The 19,327-nt window shown below is 50.3% G+C and overlaps 1 protein-coding gene across 8 annotated transcripts in view; it reads right to left on the bottom strand.

The window, feature by feature from the left end:
• Positions 1-19,327, bottom strand: part of SEL1L (SEL1L adaptor subunit of SYVN1 ubiquitin ligase) — a 379,824-nt gene that overhangs the window by 146,790 nt on the left and 213,707 nt on the right. For 4 of the 8 annotated variants that reach the window (XM_085626599.1, XM_085626601.1, XM_085626597.1 and 1 more), the window contains exons 16-17: positions 14,452-14,600; positions 5,268-5,433 (exon numbers count right to left, since the gene is read on the bottom strand). In XM_085626599.1, coding sequence (XP_085482725.1) covers positions 5,268-5,433; positions 14,452-14,600 — 315 coding nt within the window. Of the gene's footprint in view, positions 1-5,252; positions 5,434-14,451; positions 14,601-19,327 lie in introns of all 8 variants that reach the window. The other 4 variants (XM_085626598.1, XM_085626600.1, XM_085626594.1 and 1 more) reach the window with 1 other exon arrangement.

Here is a 19,327-nt window from a genome sequence, read left to right as displayed (position 1 = left end):
ACAAAGTCAACAAAAGACACACTTAATAAGGAAATCTGACACCAATTTAGAAAGATTACAGATTTAGTTAGACACCAAGATCTACAAGATTAGAAAGGTACTTTTCGAGTTAGCTATTCTCACACACTTAAAAAATACAGCTGTCAAATGAGCCTGGAACGCGGTATGGTTATCCTACGGGAGAGACATACACTGCATAGGGATACTTGCAATCTAGTTACAGGGCAGTTCTTCTGGACTTAAGGTAAGTCCCTTAGAACTACCAGCAGTTTTGGTTTACCCACCCTGGTGTGTCTGGTTGTAGAGGGGCTAGTCGCAGGGTAGCCTCAAATGCCACAGTTGAAACCTGTAAGCAGAAAAATGCTGCAAGTGGGGACTTTGGGACAGGTCCGTTGGAACCCAAAAGTGGCTCGGTTCTGGGCGGTCTCTGGGTTAGGCCTGGGCGGTAAACTCTACTCCATTCGTGGAGTTTTTGGCACTCCACGCAGTTCGCAGAGTGTGGAAAACTTTGCTCCGCATAGTGAAGCGGAGTTTTTTCCCCACTTGCAAACGGTAAGTTTGTGAACGGGAGCTGCCGCTCGAGTAGAATTTCTAACCGAGCGGCAGGAAGACCAGCGCGAACAGTGGTTCGCACTGCACTCCGCCACTTGCGGAACTTTGAGGAGTTTTTTGCCACTCCGTGGAGTTCCGAGTGGCAAAACTCCACGAACTACGCCCAGGCCTGCTCTGCGGTTCGAACTCTGGCTTTGAGGCTCGGGTGTGGAGATGTTTTGTTTGGCGAGCCGCTCGCGTTGAGGCTCTCACTTTTGGGGTTGATCTGGAGACAAGGACAAAACAGGACAGCTGGGCCACTCTCGATGGCCTCTCTGGTGCTGATGTCACCGATCAGTAGGTTGGCCCTGGTGGTGTTGGTGTCTGGAGACACTGAACAAGCCTTGGGTGTTGCAAGGGGTCCTGTACCCCGGATATTGATGCAGGGCATCTCCTGGGAGTCCAGTTGTCCACAAACTTGGTGGGAAGATCGGACCTCTGTGACCTTCTCCTGGGCGGCTGCTGCATCAGTGGATCCAGTGGTCAGCAGATTGGTGAACCGGACTTTGCTGTCAGTGCCTGCAGGTAAGTGGCTCCTCCAGTTCAACAGAGATGCTGACGGGTTGGTGAAGTTCTGGTAGCCCTCCGAGGCTTTTGGAGGATGCACAGCAACAAGACGAGTCAAGTCTTTGTAATTGTTGAGACCGGAGCAGGCAGGCAGGGTTTGGCGCCAAGTCCACAGTTAGTCCACAGTTCTTGCGTTCTTCTTTGTCCTCCTGCTTTGGATCAGGTGAATTTGAGTTCCTGGTGTCAGGGGGCCACCTTAACCCCTTGCAGGCTCATGGCGAGCTGGACTCGTCATGGCACACAGTCGTCGTGTGCTCATGACGAGTCCAGCTCGTCATGACACCCCACCCACGGGGGAAGCGCTGACACTCCCCCCCCGTCAGCGGTCGAGGCAGGTGTTTTTACCGGGGAAGGCAGGGGAAGACATTCCCCTGCCTCCCCCCGCGTCATCAATGACGTCAGCGCGCGAGCCACGCCAACATCATTGGAGGTTTCCCTTTGTTCTCCGAAGCGCAGGAAGCCATTTGCTTCCTGCGCGTCGGAGAACAAACAGGTACGTTTTGGGGCTGGGGAGGGGGGGGGGATTTAAACGAAAGAGGCATTGGGGGGAAAGGAAAGGGTTTTCCTTTCCCTCGATGCATCTTTTGTGCATTCCTGCTGCATGATCGTGCGATCGTGCAGCAGGAATGCCCACTGTGCGATTTATTTTTTTAATGTGTTGATGTGAGTTTCGTTGTTTGGGGGAGCGGCCCCTTAGGCAAGGGTCGCTCCCCCTTTGGGGGTCTCAATTTTGTATTTGTCTGCCCCCCGGGGGGGGGGCAGATTTTAATTTTTTGTAGATTTACATTTTTTTTTTAAATAAAATCGGCCCACTGGGCCAATAGAATGAATGTAGTGGGGAGTGGCCCATTGGGAAGGGTCACTCCCCTTTTGGGGGCATACATTTTGGCTTTGTCTGGCAAGGGGGGGGGGATGTAGATTTACATTTTTTTCAATAAAATCGGCCCACTGGCCAATAGAATAAATGTAGTGGGGAGTGGCCCCTTGGGCAGGGGTTGCTCCCCTTTGGGGAGCATTAATTTGCCCGTTTTTGCCACCCTGAGGGGCAGTACCAAAGGGGATGATGGACGGAGTGCTTGAGCAAATCAAACACTCACCCACAGTCAACTGATCTGGGTTTAATCCATCATCATTCTTTAGCTCACTCCACCACCCCAGTTCAGACAAGGCTATATGCAAATCAGTCTGACCCTGTGCCTCATGGGAACAATCCAGCCCGAACTGCCTAGCCATGACTTCCCTGGACCGGAAACAACCATCCTGGGACCAGTTTCTGGCCAATCAGCTGTCATCAGCCAGGCTAGCTTGAGTCCAGTGGCAAATTGAGCAAGGGACCCACGTCTGGGCATACCCTGCCAACTTAGGGGGAAACAAAGCGCACAGGGTCAGACTGATTTGCATATGACTGGTGCCTGGCTGGCGGTGTGCATGGATTGGTGCTTGGCTGGCGGTGTGCGTGGATTGGCGCTTGGCTGGCGGTGTGCATGGATTGGTGCTTGGCTGGCGGTGTGCGTGGATTGGCGCTTGGCTGGCGGTGTGCGTGGATTGGCGCTTGGCTGGTGTTGTGCGTGGACTTGCGCTTGGTTTACGATATGCGTGGACTGATGCTTGACTGGCGGTGTGCGTGGATTGGCGCTTGGCTGGCGGTGTGCGTGGACTGGCACTTGGCTGGCGGTGTGCGTGGACTGGTGCTTGGCTGGCGGTGTGCGTGGCTGGCGCTTGGCTGGCGGTGTGCGTGGACTGGCGCTTGGCTGGCGGTGTGTGAGTAGTGACTTGCTGCGCCACTCCACGCAATCCATTAGCTTGTGTGGTTGCTGTGTCAGGAATGTGGGCGTGTGAAAGTGATGGGCCCTTGAATGGCTCTGTCTGCTGGTGTGAGTGTTGTAATGTGATGGGCCCGCGGCTGGCAGTGTGAATGGTTCTGTATGTGTCACACGTATGAAACGTTTTGCATGTGAGGCACCATTTTTATCGGGAGACCTGGGGGAATGCTGGGTGGTAGGAAATTTGTGTAAGCCCGGTTGATGCCACACTTTCCCACACAAAAATGTGTGAAAAAAGTGATTGTTTTCAGCTAAAATTGAGGTTTGCAAGGGATTCTGGGTAAGGAAACATTGGGGGATCCACGCAAGCCAAACCTCCCTGGAAGCCCCCGGGTGTCTACTTTTCAGAAATGTGTGGGTTTGGTAGGTTTCCCTAGGTGCCGGCAGAGCTAGGGTTAAAAAACTACAGCTAGGCACTTTGCCAAAAAAGGGTCATTTTACACTGCGACATTGAGGTGTGTCCACGTTGCGTTTTCGCCGTTTCCTGTCGCGGGCACTAGGCCCACCCACACAAGTGAGGTACCATTTTTCTTGTAAGACTTTGGGGAACGCAGGGTGGGTGGAAATTTGTGGATCCACGCAGATTCCAGAACTTTCCACCACAGAAATGGGGGGAAAATGTGTTTTTTTGGACAATTTTTTAGGTTTGCAAGAGATTCTGGGTAACAGAACCTGGTGGAAGGCAGTCAAGTCACTCCATCCTGGATTTCCCTGGGTGTCTAGTTTTCAAAAATGTATAGGTTTGCTAGGTTTGCCTAGGTGCCGGCAGAGCTAGTGTTAAAAAACTACAGCTAGACAGTTTGCAAAAAAAGGGTAAATTTTCCTTCTGAAAATGTGGTGTGTTCACGTTGGGTTTTGAGCCATTTCCTGTCGTGGGCACTATGCCTACCCACACAAGTGAGGTACCATTTTTATCGGGAGAATTAGGGTAATTCAGATGTGTAAAGCAACTGTTATTACCTATTGATTTTTGATGCATTTCTGCCTTCCAAATGAAAGACATTGTGTAAAAAAGAAATCATTTTGAAAAATGACCGATAATTCTCATGCTAGTATGAGTTTTTCCAATTTCGAAAATGTGCAAATATGTACTGTTTCTAAACTCTATCATTTGTTCCCATTTCAGAAATACAGAGGTGTCTTTCATACCGATTTTTCCATGTATACATTTTGCCCACAATTATTGCTATATACCCGGTACATAATAAAAAGCCATTGCAAATTGCTGCTCAGTTTTTGCTCCAAGGAAGGTTGTATTATTTTACATGTGAGGGTATAGCTGCATGAGCTAGCCCTGTGCTGGCTAGTTCAATTACTAGATGGTACAAGTGAACAGAGAAGCCATCTTAAGGATATGTACTGGGCACTCGTCATTACGAGTTCTCTAGCTACATGATGGCATTACTGAAACCTATGGCGTTTGGTATCAAACATCTTGTCTTAATAAATCTGTACTATTGCGAGTACAAGATTTATTATGACATGCACCCAGAGGGCACCTTAGAAGTGGCCCCTGAAAAACCTATCCCTATGTAGTGTCCTGGCTGACAGGTCTCGTCCACCCTTCCACCACCGACATATTTCTGACCCCTACTAGAACTAGGGCCACTGGAATTATGCAGCAGTTGAGGGCCAAATAAGGCAGCAGTGCTGAGTAAATTATGTAGCAAGAAAAGGCAAATTATGCTGCGTAATGCGCCACATTTTTTGATAGTATTATGGCATTATTTTGTCATTTTTTTACTTGTTAATACTGTCTGGCCATTGGTTGCACCCGATTATAACCAGTTTAACACCCAAGTATAGCAATAAGCAACAGGAAGGTGACCAGTCAACCTTTGCAAAGGGCCTTCTACAGTACATTAACACGTGTTGCTGCAGTTTTAATAACTTTTGACCCGCCTGAGCTAGCAAAACTTATTTTTGTTAAATCTGCAGATTATGATTCAGATGATGGAGTATGTGGCAAATGTAACAAATCTAGAAGTATGTGAAAACAGCCATGACCGCACTATCACATAATTCCAGTGGCTCGGACTATAACACTTCATTATGGACAAAATGTCTAAAAGTAAAAAAATCTATTCTCTCCAATTATGTCAAATAGTATGAGCTACAGAGTCCCCCTTTTAAAGGCTTCCCAGTCACTTTCAGTCATAGATGCATCTTTCAAAAGTAATTGGGGGAAATAAACGTAAAATTCACAAAGAAGATTCAGTACACGGTTCTTCACTTATCACACCAATCCCCACAGTTACTTTGTGGTCTTACTTTTTAGTGTCTTACTTTGATCAAGGATGAATGCTGCATTGCTCTGTGCCACTTCGTAGCCTTGCTCTGCCAGCAAGAGATACTGAACTACTGCGGCGTTGGAATTACCATCTTTGTAGTTGTTATATGCTGTCATGAGCCTCTCAGACCAGCGCCCTCTCTCACAAACATTCTTGAACAGCTGCCAAAACAAAATCAATGTCAATACTTTTTTAATTTCTCAACCACTTCACATTTTCACTGCATATCAAAATATTTGGTTGTTTTAACATTTTGAAAGAAACGATCGATAAAATGAGCAAACAGTTTTTAAGCAGTTAAACTAGGATAGTGTTAATCCCAGTCCTTTCCTGACAAGGTGGGCGAGGTCTTATCAAATGCAAAATGGCACCGGTATTTCTTGAGACAGCAACATTTCTTGACATTAGCAGGCATTATTTTATAAGCCCAAACCAAACTGCAGAATAGCAAAAACAGTAATTGCAACATTTCAGTATTCAGGTAACGTGTACTTCTCATCCAACTTGGATTTTTCAGCAGATTTACCCCAGACTTGGATTTTTCTGCAGATTTACCCCCAGACTTTTTGCCCTCCTGTTTTTGACTCTGTTTTTGTTGGTTTTAGGACTCTATGCACTTTACCACTGCTATTCAGTGTTTTTTATTTTTTATTTTTATTAAACACTTTATTTTTCCAATAGCGCATGAGAGTTACATAGCATTGCAATGAAGTACAAATAAAAATTCAAGCAGTTCCTGACGAACAAGTTACTTACCTTCGGTAACGATGTATCTGTAAGAAACATTAGTTAGTTAGATTCCTCACCTTAGAATATCCCCAGGCGTCAGACTGGATCCGGAAGATTTTTTCTTCAGCAATACCCCTTGCGCGTCGCTAGGCGTCGTCTGCGGCTCCGCGTCCGTCGTCGGCGTCGTGCGCCGGGATGACGTCGGAGTACTTAGACGCCGCCCTCGCGCGCTGACGTCAGTTCTTGTACATAGCTTTCCGCGCCAGGAACGCAGAGCCATGCAAGAGAACGACACTGGTGCCAAAAATAAAATCTAGGGGCCTGAAAAGAATAACCTTAACCCTAGATGTCAGTTCGCAAAACGGGGAGGATGGGTGGGTCGGTGAGGAATCTAACTAACTAATGTTTCTTACAGATACATCGTTACCGAAGGTAAGTAACTTGTTCATCTGAAAGAAACACGTTAGTTAGATTCCTCACCTTAGAATAGATACTCAAGCAATACCATCCCCGGTGGTGGGTCTGCGAACCAAGATCACACCAGAAAGTCCTGGAGGACAGAACGGCCAAAGAAGCCATCCCTTCGGACTTGGCTGTCAAGGCAATAATGCCTGGCAAACGTGTGTAGCGAAGCCCACGTTGCCGCCTGACAGATGTCCTGCAAAGGGACACCCCGTCCCAAAGCAGTAGTAGCCGCTGTGGCCCGAGTAGAATGGGCGCGCAGCCCAACAGGAGGGTCCTTTTTTGCCAAGGAATAACAAATTTTGATGCACAAAACGACCCACCGAGAGATGGTCCGTTTGTGCACAGCTTTCCCCTTCTTAGCACCCACGTATCCAACGAAAAGTTGGTCGTCCACCCGGAACTGCTTTGTGCGGTCCAGATAAAAGGAGAGCGCACGTTTTGGGTCCAGACGGTGGAGCCTCTCTTCCTCTTTGGAAGGATGCGGAGGCGGAAAGAAGGTGGGCAAGGTGACAGATTGCCCAAGATGAAAGGGGGTCACCACTTTCGGAAGAAAGGAGGGACGAGGCCGAAGGACAACCTTGTCCGGATGAACAGAGAGAAAAGGAGGCTTTGATGATAAAGCCTGGAGCTCACTCACCCGTCTAGCCGAGGTGATGGCTACCAGAAAAGCAGTCTTAAGCGTCAGCAGACGAAGAGGACAATTATGAAGAGGCTCAAAGGGAGCGCACATTAGAAATGTGAGAACAAGATTCAAGTCCCACTGAGGCATTACAAAAGGGACAGGAGGGAACGTGTGAGTAATGCCTTTTAGAAAGCGTGTAACTACAGGGGACTTGAAAAGAGAAGGCTGATCAGGAAGCCGCAAGAAGGCAGAGATGGCAGCAAGATAACCTTTCAAGGTGCCCAGGGCAGAGCCCTGCTGGGCCAAAGAAAGAAGAAAGAGGAGAACCTCAGAAAGAGGGGCGGAAAAGGGATCCACAGCCTTTGCTGTGCACCATGCCACAAATTTGTTCCACCGGCAGGCGTATACCGTCTTTGTGGAGGGACGCCTGGCTGCCAGAATGATATCACAGACTTCAGGAGGCAAGTCAAATGGCATCAACTGCCGCCGCTCAATCTCCACGCATGGAGGTGGAGGCTGGACAGGTTCGGGTGGAGGACCGTCCCCTGCTGCTGCGACAGAAGATCCTCCCGAAGGGGCAGACGTATCGGAGGATCGGTCAACATACTGAGTAGCTCGGGATACCAGTACCTTCGTGCCCAGTCCGGAGCCACCAAGATGACTTGGGCCCGGTCGCGCCTGATCTTCTTCAGCACTCTGGGAAGAAGTGGTATAGGCGGAAAGGCGTACAATAGACTGCAACTCCACTCGTGACGAAAAGCGTCGCCGAGCGAGTGCCGCCTTGGAAATTCCAACGCGCAGAACTGCTGACATTGCGCGTTCTCTTCGGTGGCGAATAGATCTAACCAAGGCTCTCCCCACTGCTGAAAGAGACCTTGCGCCACTTCGGAGTTCAGACGCCATTCGTGATCCATCATGCACCGGCGGCTGAGTTCGTCTGCTCTGGCGTTCAGATAGCCCGCCAGATGTTGAACCACTAGGGTGACGCCCTGGTGTTCCAGCCATGTCCAGAGGCGCAGAGCCTCCTGACAAAGGGTCCACGACCCCACCCCGCCCTGTTTGTTGCAATACCACTTGGCGGTGGTGTTGTCCGTGAACACCTGCACAACACTTCCCCTGACAGAGGGAAGGAAGGCTTTCAGTGCAAGTCAGATCGCTCTCAACTCCAACAGGTTGATGTGGAGACGAGACTCCGCCGGAGACCAGAGGCCTCTGATCTCCGCCTCTCCCATATGGCCACCCCATCCCAGGAGGGACGCATCCGTCACTACGACATGCTCCGGTTGGGGAAGGGAGAGGCTCTTGCCCGTGACCCAATCGCGGTCCGTGAGCCACCACTGCAACTGCTGCGCAGTGCCCTCCGAGATCAAGACATGGTCGGACAGGTTGCCGTGATGCTGGGCCCACTGACACTTCAGGTCCCACTGCAGAGCCCGCATGCGCCGCCTGGCGTGATGCACTAGTAGGATGCAGGAGGCCATCAGCCCCAGAAGCCGCAACACTAGCCTGACCGAAACAAAGGATAGAGGCCGAAAGATGGGAATCAGGGCCTGTATATCCCGGACCCGCTGTTCCGGAGGATAAGTCCGGAACTGCGCCGAATCGAGAACCGCTCCGATGAATAGGAGCTTCTGAGAGGGACTCAGGTGTGACTTCGGCACGTTGATGGAAAACCCCAGCAAATGCAGGAGATCCGCCGTAGTCTGGAGGTGGGAGACGACTGCCTGGGGCGAGCCCGCCTTCAACAACCAGTCGTCGAGGTAGGGGAAGACTGTAACCCCTGATCTGCGCAGATGAGCTGCGACCACCGCCATCACTTTCGTGAACACCCGAGGGGCACTGGTGAGGCCGAAGGGGAGCACGGTGAACTGAAAGTGCTCCTGGCCCACCGTGAACCGCAGGTAACGCCGGTGGGCCGGCAGGACGGGGATGTGGAAATGAGCGTCCTGCAAGTCCAACGCTACCATCCAGTCTCCATGGTCTAGGGCAGCCAGAACCTGAGCCAAAGTTAACATTTTGAACCGTTCCTTCCGAAGGAAGGCATTGACGTTCCGGAGGTCCAAGATAGGGCGTAGGCCCCCCTTGCCCTTCTTGGGAACCAGAAAGTAGTGGGAATAACAACCACGACCTACTTCTGGGCTCGGAACGCGCTCGACGGCCTCTTTGGCCAAGAGGGCCGAAACTTCCTCTCGCAGAAGATTCAAATGATCCTCCGAGATACGGTGGTGCTGCGGTGGCATGGCTGGAGGGGTCGTCTCGAAGGGGAGGGAGTAGCCCCTTCGGACGATCTGCAGCACCCACCTGTCCGAAGTGATGGTACGCCAGTCGAGTAGGTGATGGCGAACTCTGCCGCCCACTGGCGAGGAATGGGCCGGAAAGCTCGGACTAGGAAGGCTTGGAGGCGGATGCTGCCTGGGTGGATGTGGGCTGACCACGTCGACCTCCAGAACCGCCTCAGCGGAAACCACGTCCGCGCGCAGGTTGGTTCTGCGGCTGGTGGCTAGGCGGACGTGAGGAGGCACCCCTTCCTTGGCCACGAAAGGGGCGAAAGGCGGAAGTTTGCGACCGCGGGGCCGAGAGGCCCAAGGACTTGGCCGTAGCTCGGGAGTCCTTAAAGCGATTCAGCGCACTGTCCGCTTTCTCACCAAAAAGGCGAGTGCCATCAAAGGGCATGTCCATGAGAGTGCTCTGGACATCCCCCGAAAAGGACGTGGACCGCAGCCAGGCGTGACGTCTAAGCGCCACCGTGGTAGAAATCGCCCTACCCAGCGAGTCCGCAGTGTCAAACCCACATCGGATTGCATGTCGTGCTGCGTCCCTCCCATCGGCCAGAGCCTGGGTAAGTCGTGTCTGGGCCTCCTCCGGGCACAGGGGCAGCACGTCCTCCACCGTATCCCACAGAGAGTGGGAATAACGGTTTAAAAGACAGGCGGTGTTCAAGGACCGCAGACCCAAACTAAGGGAGGAGAGCTTTTTGCCAAACTGTTCCAGTCTCTTGGAATCCCGGTCCGGCGGGAAGGAGGATTGGGAGGTAGAAGCCTGGATAACCAGGCTCTCGGGGGTGGGGTGTTGGGACAGAAAACTGGGGTCGCCCGTAGCAGGGCGGTGGCGCCTGGCGACGTTCCTGTCCACAGGAGGGACTGTGGAGGGCTTGGACCAGGTGCCCTGCAGAACGTCAATGAGGGCCTCATTGAACTGCAGCAGAGGCTCAGCGGAGCTTGCTGCAGACTGAAGCACCTCAGTGAGGACGTTAGTCCTCACAGCCACGGCAGGCAGCTCGAGCCCAAGGGCTGCGGCCGCCTTGCGCAGCACCACAGAGAAAGCAGCACTCTCCTCCGAAGCCACAGTCGGAGGAGAGATGAATCCAGTGTCTGGTGAGGTATCCAGACCACTGGCCTCCCCCAGTTCATCTGCCCAGTCCTGTGAGAGCTGAACCTGAACGGCCATAGGATCCTCGGACCCCTCCCATTCGCCCCCGTCATCCGATTCCTGGTAAACAGGAGGAAGGAGCGGAGCCGGACGATAGACATAATGTGTCTCTAACGGCGCCGTACGCGGCGTCCATCGACGCCGCAACGGCGCCGGATCCGGAGCGGGGCTGAACTGGGGCTCGACGCCGAGCGGAGCCGGCGTCGGAGGTGGAACCGGTGTCGACGCCGGCGGAGGAGGCGTGACGAGGTCGACCGGCGTCGACGGGGACGAGTCCCTCGGGGACCTGCGGCGTCGTGGCCGGAGCCGGCGACGGCGCCGGGGCCGGAGCCGCCGGCATGCAAGGTTGCCCAGTCGGGTCCGCGGGGCTTGAAGGCGCGCCAGCGGGCGTCGACGGCGGAGCCAGGCTCCTCATGGCCGAGAGGAATGCATTGACTTCCACCGGCGTCGCGTCAATCCCAGGGACCGGCGGGTATGGGGACTTGCGCGGCGCCTGCGGCTCCGCTGGAGCCGCGGAGATGGAACCACCCTGACCCTCGGCCGAGTCGCGCGACCGGCGAGGGGAGTCCGAAGAGCGGTGTCGCCTCTTGGACTTCTTGGAGTGCTTCGACTTACCCGAAGACTTGGAGCCAGACGAGCGATGATGACGTCGGCTGCGGCTCCGCGACCGATACTTGGACCTCCTCCTGGACCGGGATCGAGAGGGGCGCGGAGCAGAGTGGCGAATCTCGAGGAGCTTACGGGACCGCTCCCGTCTAGCCTTCGAGGTCAGGGCCTTGCAGTCCGAACACGACTCCGCGTCGTGGTCGAGGCCCAAACAGTAAAGGCACCGGCGGTGATGATCCGTAACTGACATCAAGCGGTTACAGTCGGCACAGGCTTTGAAACCAGGCATCCTACCGGCACCGGAGTAAAGACAAGATCAAAAAGGATCAAAAAACTTAGTCAAAAAAGACTAAATGGGGTAACTCTCCCGGATCTGCGCTTACTGGCACGGAAAAAAGAAGAACTGACGTCAGCGCGCGAGGGCGGCGTCTAAGTACTCCGACGACGTCATCCCGGCGCACGACACCGACGACGGACGCGGAGCCGCAGACGACGCCTAGCGACGCGCAAGGGGTATTGCTGACGAAAAAATCTTCCGGATCCAGTCTGACGCCTGGGGATATTCCAAGGTGAGGAATCTAACTAACGTGTTTCTTTCAGATAGTGGTAATACAATGAGAGTAATTGTGATCCAAACGGCCAAATCATTGTGCACATCCAATACAACAGCCATCCCTCAAAAGTTGCCGTGCCTTGCCATAGAGTACGAATACACATGCAAGTTTTTCCTGACAGTGATAATACAATGAAAGGAATAGTGTTCTAAACAGTCAGAACATTTGTCGCATTTAGCACACCAGCCAAACCCACGGCCTACTCACTCCCGCCCGCTCTCCCCACATCCCACCACACTGCTATTCAGTGTTAAAATGCATATGCTCGCCATGTCAATTGTGTTTATGGATTAGTGTTTCAATGATTGACTTATTTGATTTACTTTTAAGTCTCTAGTACAGCGCACTGTGTGTGCCCTGGGCCTGTAAATCAAATGCTGTTGTTGCATTGCAGCACTGGTTGTGCCACCCACACAAGCAGCCCTTCTAAGGGCCCTCAGACCTGCCACTGCAGTGTCTGTGCGCAGTTGTGACTGCCATGTCGATCTGGCAAGTGCACCCACTGGCCAGGCCCCAAATCGTCCCTTTTCTTACATATAAGGCAACCCTCAGGTAGGCCCAAGGTACCCCTATGGGCAAGGTGCAGTGTATTTGAAAGGTAGGACATGTACTGGTGTTTGTGTGACATGTCATGATATTGAAATACAGTGTATTTCGTTTTCACTATGGAAAGGCTATCTGTCCCACAGGATAGAATGGGAGATACTTTGTAACATCTTACAAGTATACCTTCCCATTGGGACAAGATAGAGAAATGGAGGTTGAGCTCTCTGAACTCAGAATGTCCTAAAACATCTTTTATTAAAGATGGTTTTTGAATTGTGGCTTTGAAAATGCCAGTTTTAGAAATTGGGCATTTTCTTGCTTTACCATCCTGTGTGCCTCTGCTGGGTTGTGTATTGACTGTCCGAGTTTGCAGTGACCGGGGCTGGGGATGTGCATTCACTGTAGACAACCACTGAGTGGTGGGGTCCTGCCTTTCCTAGTTAAGTGTGGGCTTGGGTGAATAGAACTGAGCTGCATTTAGAGTAGTGGGAAGAGATTTCCTTGCACCTGAATAGGTCTGGTGTGCCTTACACAATGCTGTCTCCACCTCCTGCTTCAAGCTGGACCAGAGAGGACAGAACTGGTTTGGACTAAGCACAGCGACTCTCTGCCACAAGAGAACAAAGGGAAATGTGGTATAAATATTGGGGCCCAGACCCCATTTCTTTAGAACTCTTTTGTACTCAGAAACCTGCCAAGAAGAAGAGCTGAAGAAGCTGTGAGGAGGAGTGTGCTTTGCTATGTTGGCCTGCAGTGGCTGCTTCTGTCTTGGGCAGAGAAAAGACTAGAGAACTTCCTGCAACTTCTTCTAGTTTCTCCAAGGACTTGAAGTAGAGTGTGCCCCCTGTTAAAGAAGTCTAATGAACAGCAAAGACTTCAAGTTCATCTGCTACCAGCACTGGGAACTGTGTGTTTTGCGCTGCAACAGAAGAAAAAGCAACGATACGCCATCAACGACACTGCTACTGGCTCCGTGTACTGAAGGCACCGCTGCACTTCAGCTCTGGTCTCACCGACGACGTCGCTCGATGCTGCCACTGAGCTGCTGCTTGCACCGCAAACCGTGGGCACCACAATAAGCACTGCCTTGCTACACGCCACCGTTCTGGTATCCACGACAAAACCGCACCACGCCAACCTAGACGCCGCTGCTTGCACCATGGTTTGAGGGCCCCATTCGTAAGTTACACGATGCATCACACTCGTCCCGCACCACAGCCTTGGCCTACCCACACTACTGATTCCAGTTTGTCAGCTGACAATAGCGCCTCTGCACCGACGACTCTACTGCTTGCACTGTGACTTGCCAGCACTGCATCACTTTGCACCGCAGCCCTGGACTCACAGATGCCGCTGGACAACAGTCACTGAGCCGCTGCCTGCACCACGACCCAAGGGCACTGCACACCTCACCGCAGTCCCAACGCCTGCAGAAGCTGGCGCTCCCGACTTCAACCGGGAGGGTTTCGATCTGCAACACATGTGACTTAAAGGGCCTGACGACCCTGCACCGAGGCTTGCAGACGTCGGCTTTTTGGAGCTCACCGCGAGATTCCCGACGCCCTGCATTTCTAAAGGTACTGTTTTGCGGGTCTTTCCAGCACCTTATATGGCCCGAGTTGCCGCGGTCAGCCAGAACTGTTTCTATTTGTTGTTCACAACGCCACAATAGCCCCTGACCGAGCACTCAACTTCTAGGAACTGTATTTTAAGCCTATTTTTGATGATTGATATTTCTGAGAACTGTATGGTGGATTTTTATCGTTTTTGGTCTTGTTTTGCATAAAATAGTAGATCTTTTTCTAAAACTGGGGTGGTGCCCTTTTGTAGTGTTTTCACTGTATTTCTGTTTGTTATGTGTAAATGCTTTACCCACTGCCTCTGAGATAAGCCAGATTGCTCATGCCAAGCTACCAAGGGGGTAAGCAGAGGTTATTTTAGAAGTGCAACGCCCTTATCCTGACTAGAGAGAAAGGTCCCTACTTGGACAGGGTAACAACCTGCCAACTAGGGACCTAGCAGGCATTATTTGATAAGATTTAGCCCAAACTGTAGAACAGCAAAAAGGAACCGGCATTCATTGCAACGTTTCAGTATTAGGGAATGTGTGCTTCTCCACAGGTTTCACAGTTGTGCAGACGTTCACTTTCAGAAAGAGACTTGCTTACCTCCACCGCTGTGTGGCAGGATCTCATGACCCCTGTACCTGTAGCATGCATCTGTGCTAGGTTGTAGAAAGCAAGAATATGGCCACCTTGAGATGCTAGGTTGAAGTACTTCAGAGCTTGCTTGTAGTCCCTCTTTACTCCAACACCATCTAAAATAAAGAAAAGCACAGATTGTGTATTTTCATTTGTTTTACTTTTCTGGGAATAATAGGCAGTCCTGTAAATAGTATGTTCTATGTTTTTACATTAATGAATACTCCAAAGCCTCTCATCTGCATGCAGAAGAACCTAAAACACATACATGGTTCCACTCCTTGACCAATTTCGGGCCAAGATGAACATGACAAGACTACAGAAAAAAGAATCAACAGGATTAATGCACTGTAAGAAGCTGGCTCCTTATATGGTATATCAAAATTAGATATATCGTGCAAGGAGTCCACGGGTTCCCTTATGAGTGGACTGGTGCTTGCTCTAGCAATCCCAAGGTGCTCTTCAAGGGGGTAGTGTGGTCGAGCAGCCTTAGGCTTATCAGAGAGGAGTTTTAGAAATCTGCACATACACACAATAGTCCATATATGATGCACACTACTCAATAACGAGATCCACGCCAAATTATAAAAACAACACATATCTTTATATATATTTAGGCACCAGAATCAACAGGACCAGGTAAGTAAGTTTTTCAATAGAAATACTTTTGCATTTAAAAAGTCAACACAGCATTTTTCAGAGGCTGCAATGATATCCTGTGGAAGGAAAAACAAGTATGGCATTCAGGTATAGTAAAGCGACTTACAAGACCAATCTCCAGGACTTAAGGTGAGTGGAGCGTAAGGTCCAGGGCTACACCAAACGGACACCACCAGTGGCACTAGGGCGGCCAGGTGGAAGGGTGCAAAACAGCGTCATGTGCCAAATGGATGTCAATAGGGATCAGTCTTCGCAAAAAGAGGCTGCAGGCTTTGACTGAGGGGCCAGTAGGGCTGAACCAACAGGGGGGCTCAGGCCTTAAGATGCTCTGGGACGCGGGGACACCTTTGGCCGGCTTCTCCATGAAGAACAGAGGGGTCCACAGTGGGGAAATTCCAGGTGGGCTTTGATTCTGGAGGGTCGGGGGACTACGTTGGCACCATTGACCCACTTCGCTTGGGCTAGGCAGCTCGGGTGCTGTGGTGCTTTCTGGCGTCGGGTTTCTGCGGTCTCGGTGCCTCACAGCTCAGTCTTTGGTGCCTGTAGGATGCAGGGGAACAGGTCCACTGTCCCACGGGAGTTCTTGGTTCCTGGGTGAAGTACTGGTGGGCCTACCAGGCTTTGGAGACACAGCAGCTTCAGGACAAGTTGGCTTTCGGTGCAATAGTCGAAGTCAGAAGGCAGGCCGGCAGTGTTTGTGCCAAGATAGTTGCTGGATCTCTTATTGCTCTTTGCGACTCTTCAAGTCCGTTTTCTTTCAGGTTTGCAGAATATTTATCTCTAGTGCCAGGGGCTCCCCCAAATACTGAATTTAGTGGTGTTAGGGCAGTGTTAGGTAGTAGTCACCACGCCCCCATATGACAACTTCCTGTGGGAAGTGGGCATAACCCTGTCGCAGAATTTCAAACTTTGCCATCTTCAAGATGGCCAACACTAAAAATGTGTGCCCACTCTAGGAAGCCCACCTTACGGGTGGTACTAGCCAGAGTGTGGCATACCTCCCTGGCTAGCTAATTTTCCCACCCGTCCAGGTGTCAAAGGGCTCTGGACAAAAGCGGTATGCATCATCCCGTGTGAAAGGAGCCAGATTCTCATTTCAAAAGTGGTGGCTTCTTTGAAGCTCCCCTGCCATGGACTGCTAATCAGCAGGCCTTCCTGTGGGAGGGGGTAGGAACACCCTCTTCCTGGGCAGGTTTTGTTTCTGACCACCTGAGAGCAAAGGCACTCACACTTGAGAGTCGAGATCATGTCTCAGGCAGCAGGCTGGCAAGAATCAGTCAGTCAACACACCAGAGGTTGGAAGGGTTTCAGAGGGCACCTTTAAGGTGCCCTCTGTGTGTATGTATTAATAAACACAACACTGGTATCAGTGTGGGTTCATTAATATGAGATGTTGGATACCAAACATCCTATTTTCAGTGAAGCCATCATGTATCTTGGAAACTCGTTAACACCAGTGTCCAGCACATGTACTCAAAATGGCTTTCTTGTTCACTTGTACTGGCAGCAATAGGGCTGACCAGCACCGGAGAATATCTGCACATGCAGTTATGCCCTCAGATGCAGTATAGCGCACCCTGTAGCTTGTGTAGGCTGTAAGATTCTGCAGTAGGTTTGAATGACCTATACTCCATGCAGTGTCTGTGGACAAGGCACACAGGACTATATGCCATGTTGTGTTTTCTCTTTTGTCTGCACCAAGATACTCGGCCTGCAGTGGCAGTCTGTAGTTGTTTGGTGAGGGGTCCTTTAGGGGGGAATACTTTGTGCTGTAGCCCTTAAGGGTACTCTTCGGCCTCCCTGCTCTAGGTACCAGGGGTACCACTTAGTAGGGACTTACAGAGAGTGCCAAAGGTATTGCCAATTGGGGAACAATGAACAGTTTGGAGGAAAAGAACACTAGCACTGGGGACATGGTTAGCAGAAACCCACTGCACAGTCAAAGATGCATCAAATATAAGGCAATAGGTGGGGGGCTACTGCAACAACAACAACCCAGTTTCCTGCACATACTGTTTATACCAATTTGGCTTTAGCCTATTTTAGATCGTATGACTACTGTTGTCAGTATGCACTGGTATTCACTTTTTACCTGTGCTCCAGAAAAAAAAAAAAAAACTTCGAGCTGCTATAGTAACAACTCTCTGTTGATTTGTTTTCAGATTTGTTGGCTATATGTATAGCCCACATTTATATATCTTCCCATTAGCCACTCTTTTCATAAACTCCTTTACCTCTGTGGCTGAACTATACTTTGTGCACTACTTCAGTCCTTTCTAAAGAACTGGCTATTTTCGGTTTAACATTCTCATACTTAGCGCCTAGATCATCATGAGTTTGCTGTTGAAAGAGCTAAAAGCCAATACAGCAGGAATTCTTGTGTAAATAAACAGGCTAGTGCAGAGAAAGTACATACTTCATTTATATTCAATCTGTAAATTGGCCGTGCAGGCAAAAGCCCCACAAAGTAACGTTTGTTACAAATAGATACATTAATTGCTTGGCTGCAGATGTAAGGGAAATTAGAACATTGGAATGTTGGGAGCTCCATTGAAAACAGTGGAGTAGCTCAGGGCTTATAATGGCTGGTATAAGCCTGGAGCGCCAACATTCCAATGTTTCTTTGTTCACAGCTGTGGTGGTGGACAAAGGCTTCAGGGAGGCTGAGGGGATTTCAATCCCCTTGCGCTCCCTGAAGCCTTTGTTTAATTTGTTAGCACATTCTGCCCTCTAGTGGCAGAATGTTCTAATAGCCTTATAGTCCTTCGTAGCTGGGCTATACCAGCTATTAAAGTCCCGCTCCCTTGTTAAAGGCTCTCGCCTTCGGCTCGGGCCTTAAACTCTGGAGCGGGCCTTTAATAGCCGGTATAGCCCAGCTACGAAGGGCTATAAGGCTATAGGGCAGAATGTTCTAACAAATAAAACAAAGGCGTCGGAGCCCGAGAAGGTTTTAATCCCCTCGAGCTCCGAGAGGCCTTTGTTCACAGCAATAGCTGTGAACAAAAGAAACTTTGGAATGTTGCTCTTTTTGTCGGGCTTTTACCGGCCCATAGAAGCACGAAGCACTCCATTTTATTCAACTGAGTTCTCCACATTCCAATGTTCTAATAGCCGGTATAGCCCTCTACGGCAGGCTATAAGGCTATAGTAAAGACAAAAAGTAAATTCCTCAATTCAAAAATAGTTGTCAAAAGCAATCCAAACAAAGAAACTAGCAACAAGCACAAAACATCACTTCCTCTCAATTACACCAGGTAAAAACTGTTACAAAGAGGTCTTGCCTCTCCTAAGGTAGGTGTGTCTGGTTCACTGACACATCGACTGGGTGAGGGATTAGAACCATTTAACACTAGTTTTATTTGGAATATCTCTTCCTGCACAAGTGAAATACTGCTTTACCCTTCCTACATTTGTATTTTAGGAGTGCCCTATATAACATAAGATGGCCAAAGAGGATGTAAAAAGATCTGAAATCAGGGACAGATCTGAATATTTTCCACTGATGGCAAACATATGCACAACAAAAATGTACTCACCTTTACCAAAGGTTCTCTATTTATGGGTATCTTCATCACATTCATAAACAGTGAATAGCACTACTAAAGGGTGACATCCTCGAACACTTGCATGAAATGAAGAGAAAACATTCCAAATAAAGCAAAAAACACTGTCTGCTGGAAGGCATTTTTTTCTTTCGCAATAAAGGAGTCAGACACGATCCCAACAGCCCACCATAAACTTAGAAATGTGTCTAAAAGGAGCATGGCAACATTGCGGTCCAAAAGCATTTTCAAAAGAGAAATAATTAAAAGAGAAACATTGCTATGGGCATACATGTAGGAAAGTGCCCCTTTTTGGGATGGTCAACCTCACTTCTTGCCTGGAATCGGATGCAATTTTGACAGAAAGTGCACTGGGTTCCTGCTAACCAGGACCTCGGTGCCAGGTCTCTTTCCCTAAACTGTACAATGGTTCCCCAATCTGCAATAACTTTAGCCATCCCTACAAGTCCCTGGTAAGTGGTACCCCTGGTATCTAGTGGTGCGGACACTAAAGGAGGTCCCCAAGGGCTGCAGCATGTATTGTGCCACCCTAAGAGATCTCTCAGCACCAACGTACAAACTGCCACTGCAGGCTGCGTGCTACAGTGCAGAGAAAAGTGGAGGCACGACATGGCACACGT

The sequence above is a fragment of the Triturus cristatus genome, chromosome 9 (assembly GCF_964204655.1).
Source record: "Triturus cristatus chromosome 9, aTriCri1.1, whole genome shotgun sequence".
Lineage (NCBI taxonomy): Eukaryota > Metazoa > Chordata > Amphibia > Caudata > Salamandridae > Triturus > Triturus cristatus.
This window is presented reverse-complemented; position numbering and strand designations above follow the sequence as displayed.